This window comes from Dermacentor albipictus, chromosome 3 (genome assembly GCF_038994185.2).
Source record: "Dermacentor albipictus isolate Rhodes 1998 colony chromosome 3, USDA_Dalb.pri_finalv2, whole genome shotgun sequence".
NCBI lineage: Eukaryota > Metazoa > Arthropoda > Arachnida > Ixodida > Ixodidae > Dermacentor > Dermacentor albipictus.
The window spans coordinates 138,821,947-138,835,504 of NC_091823.1; the positions used below are offsets into that span (position 1 = coordinate 138,821,947).

The 13,558-nt window shown below is 44.8% G+C and overlaps 1 protein-coding gene across 2 annotated transcripts in view; it reads left to right on the plus strand.

Moving 5' to 3' along the window:
* Positions 1–8,276, plus strand: part of LOC135917826 (uncharacterized) — a 103,472-nt gene extending 95,196 nt beyond the window's left edge. For both annotated transcript variants that reach the window (XM_065451427.2, XM_065451428.2), the window contains one exon: positions 7,923–8,276. In XM_065451427.2, the coding sequence (XP_065307499.1) occupies positions 7,923–8,120 (198 nt within the window). In that variant the 3' untranslated portion in view covers positions 8,121–8,276. The remainder of the gene's footprint in view (positions 1–7,922) is intronic.
* The last annotated feature ends 5,282 nt before the right edge of the window (positions 8,277–13,558 follow it).

Consider the following 13,558-nt stretch of genomic DNA (forward strand, 5'->3'; position numbering starts at 1 on the left):
GACATTATTTCCTACAAATCTGGAAGTCGCCAAGCAGATGCAGGCTCTGTCTATCCCGGCTTCCTCTGACGACGAGGGAATGTCACGAAGGGAAGTTTGATGAATGTTTTGGTCCCATTTATTCTAGATGCTCAGACTCGATTACTTTCAGGGTAGAGCAATATAAAATAGGATTTTTCAACCGCTCATTGTAGCTGCATCGCTTCAAAGAGCCATAGGTCAATTTTAGTGTCTCACTACGAGTATTAGAAGACCAATTATTAGGCCAATGGCGCATGCTTCCCTCCGGTGGTGCCGCCGAATCTGTGAGCGGACATACATACATACATACATACATACATACATACATACATACATACATACATACATACATACATACATACATACATACATACATACATACATACATACATACATACATACATACATACATACATACTGATAGTCATGCATGACGATGCGACCTCTGACCACCTAGGGCCGTCACTGGCCCGGAATACGAGACACTGTCAAGCAATAAGTCACCACTTGCTAACAATGCCAAGCCTCCAAGGGCCGTATGATGGCTTCAACGGGTGTTCTCCAACTTCAGCCACCTCCTCTTCTGCGATTTCAACAAATGGGTACCCATATTTTGGGCCTATTTCACGATAGTCTAACGACAACCTGACCCGATACGCCGAAACAGCGACAATTCCATCTTCAACAGTTGCGTGCGTTGGAACCGTTTTGCATTAACTCATTTATCTTTGGCATTGTTCCCCATGTCTTCATTAGCGATCGCGGCCGTTAGCCCGTCGGACGCCGTAGAAGCACTGATTCGTCTCTGCCGTTCGCAGTACCGCCATTCAGCGCCTTATCATCCTCAGACAAATGTCCTTGTAGAACGTACGAACAGAACTCTAATAGCATGCTGGTCATGTATGTATCTTCAATCACAAAGACTGGGACGACGTTTTCGCCTTGATCACCTATGCTTATAAAGCTGCAAAGCATTATAGTATAATTACAGTACTTTTCATGTCATTTACGCCCGTTCACCGCCAAGCCGCATTGATACAATACTACCGTTGGACTTTCACAGCGACGACTTTGTTGCCAAGATGCTGTCCGTTGCTGAAGAAGCCCGGCGTATCGCTCAACTTCGTGCTGTGGAATAGTAACACTGATCGAAAGAGCACTGTGACAGCCGAAATCAGGCTGTCTCGTACGCTAAAGCAGACATTGTGTGATTGTAGACCCCGCAACTTGGATGAGGCTTATGCGAAACGTTTTCACCCCCCCCCCCTCCCGGGCCCTCTCATCCCTCTAGATCACTTGAGCGACTTGACGTACGAGGTGGCAAGCTTGACGTCAGCTGGTCATCGGTCTTGCCGGACCCAGTTGTTTCATGGTGCTCGTCTTCAGCGATTTCATCCTACACTTTCCCAATAATTTGGACATGCCCGGCAGATTTCGTCGGCGAATAGGGGATTAATGTCGCACGGGCCGGGCAAGGAGAAGAGGAATAAGACGTTAGCTGGCGCAGCCTCCTCACGCCATTTTTACGTGACCATCAACCTCATTCTGTAAATAAACCCATTTCAATCGTAATCGTAACAATATGCAGGATGTTAATTCAACTACTGCTAAAAATGATTACAGTGTGTAAGCAACCGCAGTCTATTTTCCGTGATCTGGAATGTATGCTACTATACATACAACTTACTTGTCAAGGGGCAACAAAATGTCTGGTCGCCAAACAGTTGTCTGAGATGCCTTCTTCATCTATCCTGAATTCTACTTATCCGAAAAATGAATCATAGGTTTTTTTTTTTCAGTTGCTAATATGTGTCTTAAAGATTGCTCAATATGATAATAAATATCGCAGTTGTCCTGAAAACACTCAAAATAGGCCTAACAGTTCAATGTGTTTCATCGGTACCGATAGTCATCATCATCATCATCATAAGCCTAGTTACGCCCACTGCAGGGCAAAGGTCTTTCCCATACTTCTCCAACTACCCCGGTCATGTACTAATTGTGGCCATGTTGTCCCTGCAAACGTCTTAATGTCATCCGCCCACCTAACTTTCTGCCGCCCCCTGCTACGCTTCCCTTCCCTTGGAATCCAGTTCGTAACCCTTAGTGACCATCGGTTATCTTCCCTCCGCATTACCTTTCCGGCCCATGCCCATTTCTTTTTCTTGATTTCAACTAAGATGTCGTTTACCCGCGTTTGTTGCCTCACCCAATCTGTTCTTTTCTTATCCCTTAACGTTACACGCATCATTCTTCTTTCCATAGATCGTTGCGTCGTCCTCAATTTCAGCAGAACCCTTTTCGTAAGCCTCCAGGTTTCTGCCGCATATGTGAGTACTGGTAACACACTGCTGTTATACACTCTCCTTTTGAGGGATAGTGGCAACCTGCTGTTCATGATTTGAGAATGCCTGCCAAACGCACCCCAACCCATTCTTATTCTTCTGGCTATTTCTTTCTCATGATCCGGATCCGTGGTCACTACCTGCCCTAAGTAGATGTATTCCCTTACCACTTCCAGTGCTTCGCTACCTATCGTAAACTGCTGTTCTCTTCCGAGACTGTTAAACAATACTTTAGTTTTCTGCAGATTAATTTTCAGACACACCCTTCTGCTTTGCCTCTCCAGGTCAGTGAGCATGCATTGCAATTGGTCTCCTGAGTTACTAAGCAAGGCAATATCATCAGCGAATCTCAAGTTGATGAGGTATTCTCCATCAACTTTTATCCCCCATTCTTCCCACTCCAGGTCTCTGAATACCTCCTGTAAACATGCTGTGAATAGCATTGGGGATATCGTATCTCCCTGCCTGACGCCTTTCTGTATAGGGATTTTGTTGCTTTCATTGTGGAGGACTACAGTGGCTGTGGAGCCGCTATAGATATCTTCCAGTATTTTTACATATGGCTCATCTAAACCCTGATTCCGTAATGCCTCCATGACTGCTGAGGTTTCGACTGAATCAAACGCTTTCTCGTAATCAATGAAAGCTATATGTAAGGGTTGGTTATATTCTGCACATTTCTCTATCACTTGATTGATAGGGTGAATATGGTCTATTGTTGAGTAGCCTTTACGGAATCCTGCCTGGTCCTATGGTTGGCAGAAGTCTAAGGTGTTCCTGATTCTATTTGCGATTACCTTAGTAAATACTTTGTAGGCAAGGGACAGTAAGCTGATCGGTCTATAATTTTTCAATTCTTTGGCGTCCCCTTTCTTATGGATTAGGATTATGTTAGTGTTCTTCCAAGATTCCGGTGCGCTCGAGGTTATGAGGCATTGCGTATACAGGGTGGCCAGTTTGTCTAGAACAATCTGACCACAATCCTTCAACAAATCTGCTGTTACCTGATCCTCCCCAGCTGCCTTCCCCCTTTGCATGGCTCCTAAGGCTTTCTTTACTTCTTCTGGCGTTACCTGTGGGATCTCGAATTCCTCTAGGCTAATCTCTCTTCCACTATCGTCGTGGGTGCCACAGGTACTGTATAAATCTCTATAGAACTCCTCAGCCACTTGAACTATCTCATCCATATTAGTAACGATATTGCCGGCTTTGTCTCTTAACGCACACATCTGATTCTTGCCTATTTCTAGTTTCTTCTTCACTGTTTTTAGGCCTGCTCCGTTCCTGAGAGCCTGTTCAATTCTATCCATTATATAGTTCCTGATGTCCGCTGTCTTACGCTTGTTGATTAACTTAGAAAATTCTGCCAGTTCTATTCTAGCTGTAGGGTTAGAGGCTTTCATACACTGGCGTTTCTTGATCGGATTTTTCGTCTCTTGCGATAGCTTACTCGTTTCCTGTCTAACGGCGCTACCACCGACTTCTATTGCGCACTCCTTAATGATGCCCATCAGATTGTCGTTCATAGCTTCAACACTAAGTTCCTCTTCCTGAGTTAAAGCCGAATACCTGTTCTGTAGCATGATCCGGAATTCCTCGAGTTTCCCTCTTACCGCTAACTCATTGATTGGCTTCTTGTGTACCAGTTTCTTCCGTTCCCTCCTCAAGTCTAGGCTAATTCGTGTTCTTGCCATCCTATGGTCACTGCAGCGTACCTTGCCGAGTACGTCTACATCTTGTATGATGCCAGGGTTCACGCAGAGTATGAAGTCGATTTCATTTCTAGTCTCACCATTCGGTCTCCTCCACGTGCACTTTCGGCTAACCCGCTTGCGGAAAAAGGTATTCATTATCCGCATATTATTCTATACTGCAAACTCTACTAATATTTCTCCTCTGCTATTCCTAGAGCCTATGCCATATTCCCCCACTGACTTGTCTCCAGCCTGCTTCTTGCCTACCCTGGCATTGAAGTCGCCCATCAGTATAGTGTATTTTGTTTTGACTTTACCCATCGCCGATTCTACATCTTCATAAAAGCTTTCGACTTCTTGGTCATCATGACTGCATGCAGGGGCATAGACTTGTACGAGAGTAGTGGTACTGAAATATTTTACTTTGCTTTTACCCGGCACTTTAGCTTAGTCCAGGCTCTCAAACGCGGCCTATTATTTCCCTGTATATACAGCATTCCATACATGTGAGTGCAGCGAGTTGTATTTACAGCGTCGGCGAGGTGATACGCCACTCTAAATGCAGGTTGTCTTACTGGGAAGCCATACAGTCTCTTCCTGCTATTTTCAACAAGTGCGCCATAGTGTAAAAATAATAAATGCGTAATTGTAATTTACATCAGGGCGCCTAAGTTTGTCTGGCGTGCTAGGAGTCTCAATTGTTTCAACATGAATTCTTGCGGTAAAGAAACAAGCGCGCAATTTGTCAAACTGTCAAACGTTGTGAGAACAATAATTCCTGAAAAAGGTGGAGAGGAAATATGACGCAAGACCGGATCAATTATTTCTATAGGCGAAAGCATCAAATGCCTGAGCAGAAAGCCGGCGTCTGCAGCGGCGAAGCGGCACCAAAATTCCCCTTGGCTGCGACTCCGCGTCAAGAGCTCCCCTGCACACCTTCCGCGATAGCGCGCCAGGTGTGGCGGCGTCAGGGGAAAGGGAATCGCAGCAACCAAGTGTCCAGAGCGCCTCGACGTCACGGTGACGCGCCACCGCAGCGCGAGATGGCTTGTAACCGGCGAGATACTCGTGTGACGAGCGCAGTGGTTGCTGCCGTATCTCTGTGGCCCCGCTCTCTCCCTTTCACCCACACAGGGCTTAGCTACTGCGAAGACCTGCCGGCCTTCGTGGCCGCTCCTAATTCCTAGGTCTCTCATCCTGCAAGACGTCAGTGGCATGCGGCGCCCCTGATTTCCCATCAATATCGTCCAAATTATTCCGGTCTACAGCCAACGTGCTAATGTGTAATATATACACAAAAGTAATTCGCACCAATTAAATACAACAGCTCGATTTGGTAGCGCGTTTCTAAACTCGAAAACATTACTTACCGGGCAAAACTCGAGCGGCCGCTCAGCGGCATTAAAGTGCAAGGCATTGATGGTTTCGCATTGTTTCGCTGCCGATGGAAATGACAACGCTGGAGCACGGCCGGACGGTGACTTGTTCCTCATATTCATATAGATCCTCGGATATTTCTTCCGTTACAATTGTGGCCTATCTCTTAGCCGCCTACTGCAATAAAGAAAACCAACAGTTTGTCCTTCGGAGTAGAGATATTAGATGTAAATAAATTAAATTATGGGGTTTCACGCACCAAAACCACTTTCTCATTATGAGGCACGCCGTAGTGGAGGACTACGGAAATTTCGAATGCCTGGGGTTCCTTATGTGCACCTAAATCTAAGTACACGGGCGTTTTCGCATTTCGCCCCCATCGAAATGCGGGCGCCGTGGCCGGGACTTGATCCCGCGACCTCGTGCTCAGCAGCCTAACACCATAGCCACTGAGCAACCGCGGCGGATGATGTAAGATGTTGAATTGAACGTTGAAAATTTATAAAAAAGATAAAATTGAAAAGAAACAGTTTCCCCGCAGAATGCTTTTGTTGCCAAGCTTCTCCTTTCCACGTCTCTAAAATTTGGCCAAAAAAGGAGTTTGCGAGTCTGCGAAGCACCTGGATCCAAGCACGTGGTGGCAAGGACTTTCCTTCAACCAACCCTTCAGCTCCCTTCCCTGTCGCGTACTGCAGATTCCCCCTTCTTCTGCTACATGGAAAAGAAACTGGTCCGAGTTTGAAAATACGCCCACCATGCTACGCAAAAGGCTCGCAGAGGATTGTGTGCAAAAAACTTCTGTGCGGAAGGCTTCGTCCCATGCACAGCGAAGCGTTGACGCGGCAAGCGGAAATAAAACGAGCACAAATTTATACAATCTGATCAAAATGTCACTATATTCTTGGGTTAAAAAGTGCTTGCGAACTATACAAAAAGGCAAAACACTGCTTTGTTTTGCCTTTTTTCCGGAGTTCAAAGCAGAAAGGGTGAATTGCTAAACCAGTTGCGCCTTTGGACATTTCTTTGTGGGTGGCTGAGGCTTCTTACGTGCTTTTGGTCTATTTATTATTGAAATAAACTCCTGAGTAGCTCTCTTCCGTTCTTCCGATACCTGCCTTCTTTTCTCGTGCTCATTTGTGAACTAATTTTCTAAAATTGGTAGAATTTCTTTTGTTTCTTTGTTTCATGATACGCCGAAGTTAAAGCTATCCCGAGCGCCTCATGATGGGGGAAAAACTTCTTGCGTCCGCAGATACCGACGTTCATCGCACAACGCTAGTTATGTCGCAAAGCCTTGTGAGCCATCATACATGACCAAGCCTTATACGAATGGAGCTGTAAATCTCTCGAAGGTTGCTCGGAGGCGCTTCAGTAGCGTCTTGCAAGCACCCATCTATTTCATTGTTCGCGTATTTCGGGGGATTCGGCTTTTTCTTCGAAAAAGAACGGGGCGCACTTCGCCACGAAATAACGCTTGATTCAAAAGTTACCTAAGGTGCCCTTTAACTCTGTAATTGACATATTTGCGATTCAAGCGATATTAAAAAGCTTACTAATTAAAAGCAATTATTAATGATTACTCCGTGATTAAGCAATACTGGCTGGGTGTGCAAACGACAGCTGTTACTGTGCAGTCGGTACAATTTCTCTAGATCCTTTTTTTTTTCAAATCTTGGTCCAAGTTAACAGGGACACCCATTATACAGCTTTTTTATGCCTGGAAATGAAGATGTGCGCCTGATCAATGTTAGGTCAACCTTGTCTGGTACTTTTCTAGGCCACAATACCGATAAAAATGCTGCGAGAATTCTCTTGCCCTTCCAAAATACTTGGGCGCTGACTCATTGAGGACAACAATGATTTCTAAATGTGGAGGTGGGAAATCCACTTTTGCCCTTTGATTCACATGGCACAAATAAAAACAAGGATTCGTGGCGAATTGCTGTGTACCTCAAAGACCAGCGATCATCATTAGCCATCATTAGCTATCATAGCTATCATTAGCTATCATTAGCTATCTGAAGCTCCTGTTGAGTGAACTTCACTGCAGCGTCGACACGACTCAACCGTTTATCAAGTAAATTAATAATTCGGTGACGTATGTCCTCAAATATTTGATTACGCGGTAGGCCTTCTTATGTACTGTCGACACTGTAACGTTACGGCAACATTACGGAAAACAATGTCAGATGCAATGATTAGGATAACTGAATTGGCTTAACGCCACTTTCGCCCACACGCAACCGGGCCGCGACTTGTTAATAATCTACAACGCAGTGAATGCGATCCTGTGTGCCTTTCATTTCGCAAATACAGGCAGTTTTGAGTATGTGCTCATTGGCGGTTTTCCTGTACTTTTAGAAAACTAATAACCGCTTATTATTCTCCATGCCGCGTTTACGCCGAAGGACACATTGGCCTTTTAACTGTTGTATTTTGGACTGTTCTAGGTAATCTGATTGACAACCCTTTCATATTTTTGCAGTTGTGTGAAGCGAAGAGCAACGCGACAGCTACGAAGTTTTACATCGCTGCTGCCGTCATCGGAGCTGAAGACCACGTTAACACGTGCGGATTAGGAGCGTTGAGACGGTTGCACATGCTCAAGGCTCTGGCGCATTTCTTTGCGTACAACTACACCTCAGCCGCGCAAAAGTCAGCATGCCTCCTGGTCAACCCTTAGATAGAGGGAGACTGACTAGTCACTTCGCAGCGTCTGCAACCTGCGCTGCGATTTTGCTTCAGTTTTTTTTTTTTTTGCCCAATGGTAAAAAAAAAACCGCCAGCGGTTTTTCATGCGCAGATTAGTAAGCAATAAAATTTCCTGAGTAGATAAGAATCTTGTCAACACTTATGGGAGCAGCTTTCTTTGGCGAACGGCGCAAACATAAGCTTCTGCGTTGCACCATCTCGTAGGAAAGTGCTTTTCGTCCTATCGCATTGGTACGTGCAAAGCCTCTTGCGATTGGATCAGGTGTTTTAGGACATAGCGCCATTTCTTTGTAGTTCTGGAGGAACAAAAAACAACAACAAATGATTGCGAATAATTTCGACAACGCAATAACGTGTCATAATTACTGTGTTTTGCTAGACCATTCATAGTTAGTCCGTTCCATATAATAATGAATCAATGATAGTATTCGATGTCGAGTTTGGTGGTTGTCGTATTTTATTACTGTGAACATGTGATTGGTGAACTAGCTATCAGCAACACCTATTAGAAGATATTTACGCTTCATGCTAACCACCGTAAACAAAAAAAATGTACAGCTTTTTAAACGACCAAATTTTTGATGTGATAAATAGGCGAGTTATACAGCCATAATACTTCGAATATAGGTCAATTCCTATATTGGACTCATCTAGGGCTAAAATTTGAATGTTAGTGAAGCCATATATTTTTTCGAAGAATGCTAAACTGAAAATAAACGCACGTTTGTTTATTATAAACTCGGTTAACCCCGCCTCTCTACTCGATGCCGCAAGTGACATCTTCGTCGGATGCTTCAAAGGCGTCATCGGCACCCTAAACGACGTGGGCCTCGGCGCCGCCGATTGCATTAGACAGGCAGAATGATCTCCAGGCAGGTTTGTGGTGGGTGCGATGGAGCAACTCTACAAGATAGGCAATCGGCTGGCTCTGGTGAGGAATATAAGTGGACACTTCATGGTCGCCGACATAGGTCTATATTACACGCTGAGCCATATTTTATCAAATATTTCTTAGCGCCCATTAGGTGAAAATGTCTTATCATCCTTGGAGCTTTTCGTAGTGACAGCGCAAGCGCAGTGATGGATAATTGCCGCCTTTTCAGAAGCTTCCCTAACGACAGCCATGAATATTTTGTTTTCCTTTTAGGGCGCTAGAATAACCGTTTTCTATTATAATCGTCTACCGTGTTCCACGGAAGGTTTTATTCATTGGGAACTTATTGCGTATTCGTCCGTAAGAATTATGTCGTGAAACTGCTCAGCGACTAGGAGACAGGCTGTTGTGGATGGTCCTGGGGTTTCACCTCTCGGTTTCGCGCAAAATTGACGGGCAGTTTTTTATAACGCACCGCAGCAGCTGCAACTCGAGTGGATGTGCCTATGTACTTAAATGGACACATGGACAAATTTTTTTTTTACACTTTCAAACAAAACACATGAAAAAAAAAATTGTGCAAACTGTCTCTGTTCATCTTACATTAGCACGATATGCCCAAAGATAGCCACAATACTGAGTTATATTTAATGACCACCATTCCAAGCGCACCTTTTGTTAGAGTATAATTACTTGCAGTTAGTTGCCGAAACATGAAAATGTGATTGTTATTCGCGTGCGCGAAGCAAAACTATCATTTGAGAAGATTGCGAAAGGATACTTGCGGGATTTTTATGTTCTACACAGTGTATGCAGAGCTACAGTTATTATATTCGCAATGGAAACTACCGGATATCGAAAGCAAAAGAGGCCGCGAATCTACATAAAAGACACGACGCATAACTCCTCACTCTTACTTGTATTCAAGAGTTGCGCTACTGCCGAGAACATCGTCAAGAAATATTGGAAATTCGATAAATGTGACGGTCGGCAGACGACAATGCGTTCTCATCCTCATCGTGTGAATGTTCGTGTTCGGAATGCTACCCACAAACACTCACACCGTGGAGCACATTTTCTCTCTAGTGACAGAGACTGCGTCTGAAATTATATCACTGACGTGCCTTGTGATGAATGACCACGACGCATATCGCCTATATGGGCCTAGGCTGGACAGTTCACCTGGCACTGGCGTCGGCCACTGGACTGAATGAGCCTCTGCACTAAGCCTGCTAACATTCTCACTTCTCAACTGCCTCGGTGACTTAGAGGCTATGTAATCGCGCTGCGAAGCACGAGTCCACGGGATCAAATCCCGGTCGCTGCGGCCGGAATTCAATGCAGGCGAAATTCCGAAAACGCCCAATGTCCCGTGCATTCGGGCCACGTCGAAGATCCCCTGGTGGTCTAAGTTAGGCCGCAGTCCTCCACTACGGCGGGTCTCAATCAACGCGTAGTTTTGGCTCGTGAACCACCAGAATTGAAATTCAGCCTTTCGCACCATCGGGCTTAAGCTGAAGACTTTGTATAGTCACTTTCTTTCGCGACATGTAACCACTGTTCATATTACGCGTTATTAAAGATAAGCTTCAGTTTTTTGTATCATAACAATGCTTTAACTAGTCTATAATGCTCATGTATAAATAAGCACTTTCTTGTGCAGACACTACTTGTTTTTTTTTTTAATCAAGAAAATGTATTACTTTCTGTCTTTGTGCACACATTTTGGTAAATTGACGCCTACACACCTCTGTACTTACATGTGAGTGCCAGCTGCCTTTTGTTGCCTTCGCACAACGCTTAGTGAAAAATATCAGCTCAGTCCCCACAGTAATGATGCAATCTGTGCACTCCTACTGACAGTACCACGCTTCCCAACAATGCGGCCAGCGCTCGCCGCCGCAGCCGACGACGCAGATCACGAATCCACTCCTCGAGCGTCCGCGCCCGCGCGAGCTGCTGTGGCCGCCTGACTCCAGCCCTCGCCGCATCGCGATACAATACGCTCTGAGTTTTCCCCTAAGTGGTTAAATAGGCTGCACATCTTTTGGGGTGTATACTAACATGACAGCATTAAGAAGCTCGTGCCGCAGAAAAGCCGGTGTGGTCGGCGCCGGTGGCGTTGGCCGTGAGTGAAAAATGGCGGAAGGCAATTCATAAATAAAAACAACTTGAAAGAGTGGCTGGGTGAGAATCGAACCAGGATCTCTGGAATGCGCGACGGAGACGCTAACACTCAGCCATGAGCTTTTTTTTTCTTTATTGCCGGTCTTCGCCCTACACATACGACATAAACATGTACACTTTATAATGATGAAAGCAATGACCGTCTTCCTCAATGAAAATTTCTTCCTCTGGATTCAACGCGGTACATTGAACGATAGACAGGCACTGGGAATGATACATCAAGTAAATCTTTGTACAGTCTTTTCCGTTTAACAAATGCAAGATAATTCAATGAAAAGCGCGTGCGTAGGAAGTCAAAGGCCAATACGACTTCTCGCAGGAAGCCTCTGAGCCTAGGTCCTGTGCTGTAATCGGACAAAAGGAATTTAGGCAACGTGTTGCTCAAGCGTCTTTGAAGGACATAGGAACAAAAATCCCAACACGACTTGCCTTAAAAAGAGATGAACCAACCCTAGGCCTCCACTTTTCACTGTTCTGAGCAAATTAGTGCAACTAGAGGGCTCCCATACGAAACCCCAAATGAAGATGAAAAACTGCCGGTGTATTCTTTGTATGCTGACTCTTGATGCGCACAATGCTTGTAAAACATACCAAATTTTGGCCACTAAAAACAAATTACACACTGTTGCTTTTGTGAATATTGATAGTTCTCTCCCACCCAGCCTTGCCGTTTTCGCCTTAATTTCTTCCACCTCTCCTTGCCAATAATCTTTTTTGCCCTGGTGATGTTGCAGAGGTACCCCAAGGTACTTGGTAGGCATATTCGTCCACTGCACTTTTGCAAAAAGTGAAGGTATGTCCTTCCATTGGCCATACCATATCCCAATCGACTTGCCCTAATTAATTGCACTCTCCGTCATTTTACAATACTTTGTCACAACATTAACAGTATTGCTTACACTTTGCTTGTCATCACAAAAGACAGCGACGTCATCCGCGTATGCGAACAATTTTACCTCACTGTAACCAACCCTAAAACCCCGGACATGGCTCTCTTTTATTATCTTTAGACACAGTGGCTGGAGGTATAGGGCAAGCAGTAGAGGCGATAAACCACATGCCTGTCTTACGGAAGGCCTGACGGCAATGCTGGGAGAAACGTCTGCATAGCACATTCTGATCTCTTCTGTTAAGATTGTTTTCACATTCACAAGCTCCAAAACATTGAAAAGAATTGTGTGTGTCACTCTATCGAACGCTTTTTTTAGGTCCAAATGTAATATGGCCACCCTACCAGAAAAGTCGTCACAATGCTCAAGTACTGTTCTTGCTACGTGTACGTTTGTAGTTATTGACCTCCCCTTAATGCCACATATTTGATGTGTCCCTATCAATCGTGTTATTATCCTCTGTAACCTTCTGCCCAAAACTTTAGTGTATATCTTGTAGTCTGAGTTTGTTAAGCGGATTGGTCGGTAGGCTCGCACGGATAAGAGTGATGAGGGATCGGTAGTTTTGGGTATCAGGACAATATGACTCTGGCGAAATGACGGTGGCAGTACCGGCTTTTCATAGGCTTCTGTGATAACGTAATAAAGAGCTGCAGCTATATCTGTTTTGAAACCTTCATAGAATGATCCACTCAGTCCATCAGGTCCTCGCGTTTTCTCAGGGCTCAGGTCATCTATAGCCTGCTCTATTTCCTTGATGCTTATTGGCATTTCTAATCTATTTCGTTGTTCATCATCTAGACTTGGCAAAAGGTGTAAGAATTCATTTCCAAACCCCTGTTCGCTTTGCATTTCATGTCCTAAGAGTTCGCTGTAATATTCTACAAAGGCAGGCTGGATGGTTTTCTTATCACGTACTATTTCATTACGGTATGTTATCGCATTTATCTCCTTTCGTGTGGCATAACTTTTTTCATCCAAAAACGAGCGCTTTGTAGTTTGTTCTCCGGACCATAGATGTTCTGCGCGTGCGCAAATGATTGCGCCCCGATATTTTTCCTTATCGACAAGTTCCAACTGTGCTTTCGTTCGCTTTTTTTCTTTAGCGAAACAACCAGGGCGGATGCTTTCCATGTTTAAAGGGAAGCTGAAAGGTTTTCCAGAAAAAATGAGTGAACATCTGTACATAATGGTTTTCAACCCTCCGAATTCGAATATCGTATCCAAATTGAGCGAAAGAAAGCGCAAATATATTTTATTTTGACGAAAAGTGCAGCAGCGGACACGCCCAGCTCGTGCGTCTCGTTTCCGCCTGTGACGTCAACTCTGCGTCGTGACGTCAACTCTGCCGCTGCCGACCGCTGCCGCTACACATGAAGCGCGGTGCCAGGTAGTTTGGTGCTGTTTTCTGAGACGGTAATGGAAAATTTAGAGAGACTGCGTCTTTCTGAGGAGTTC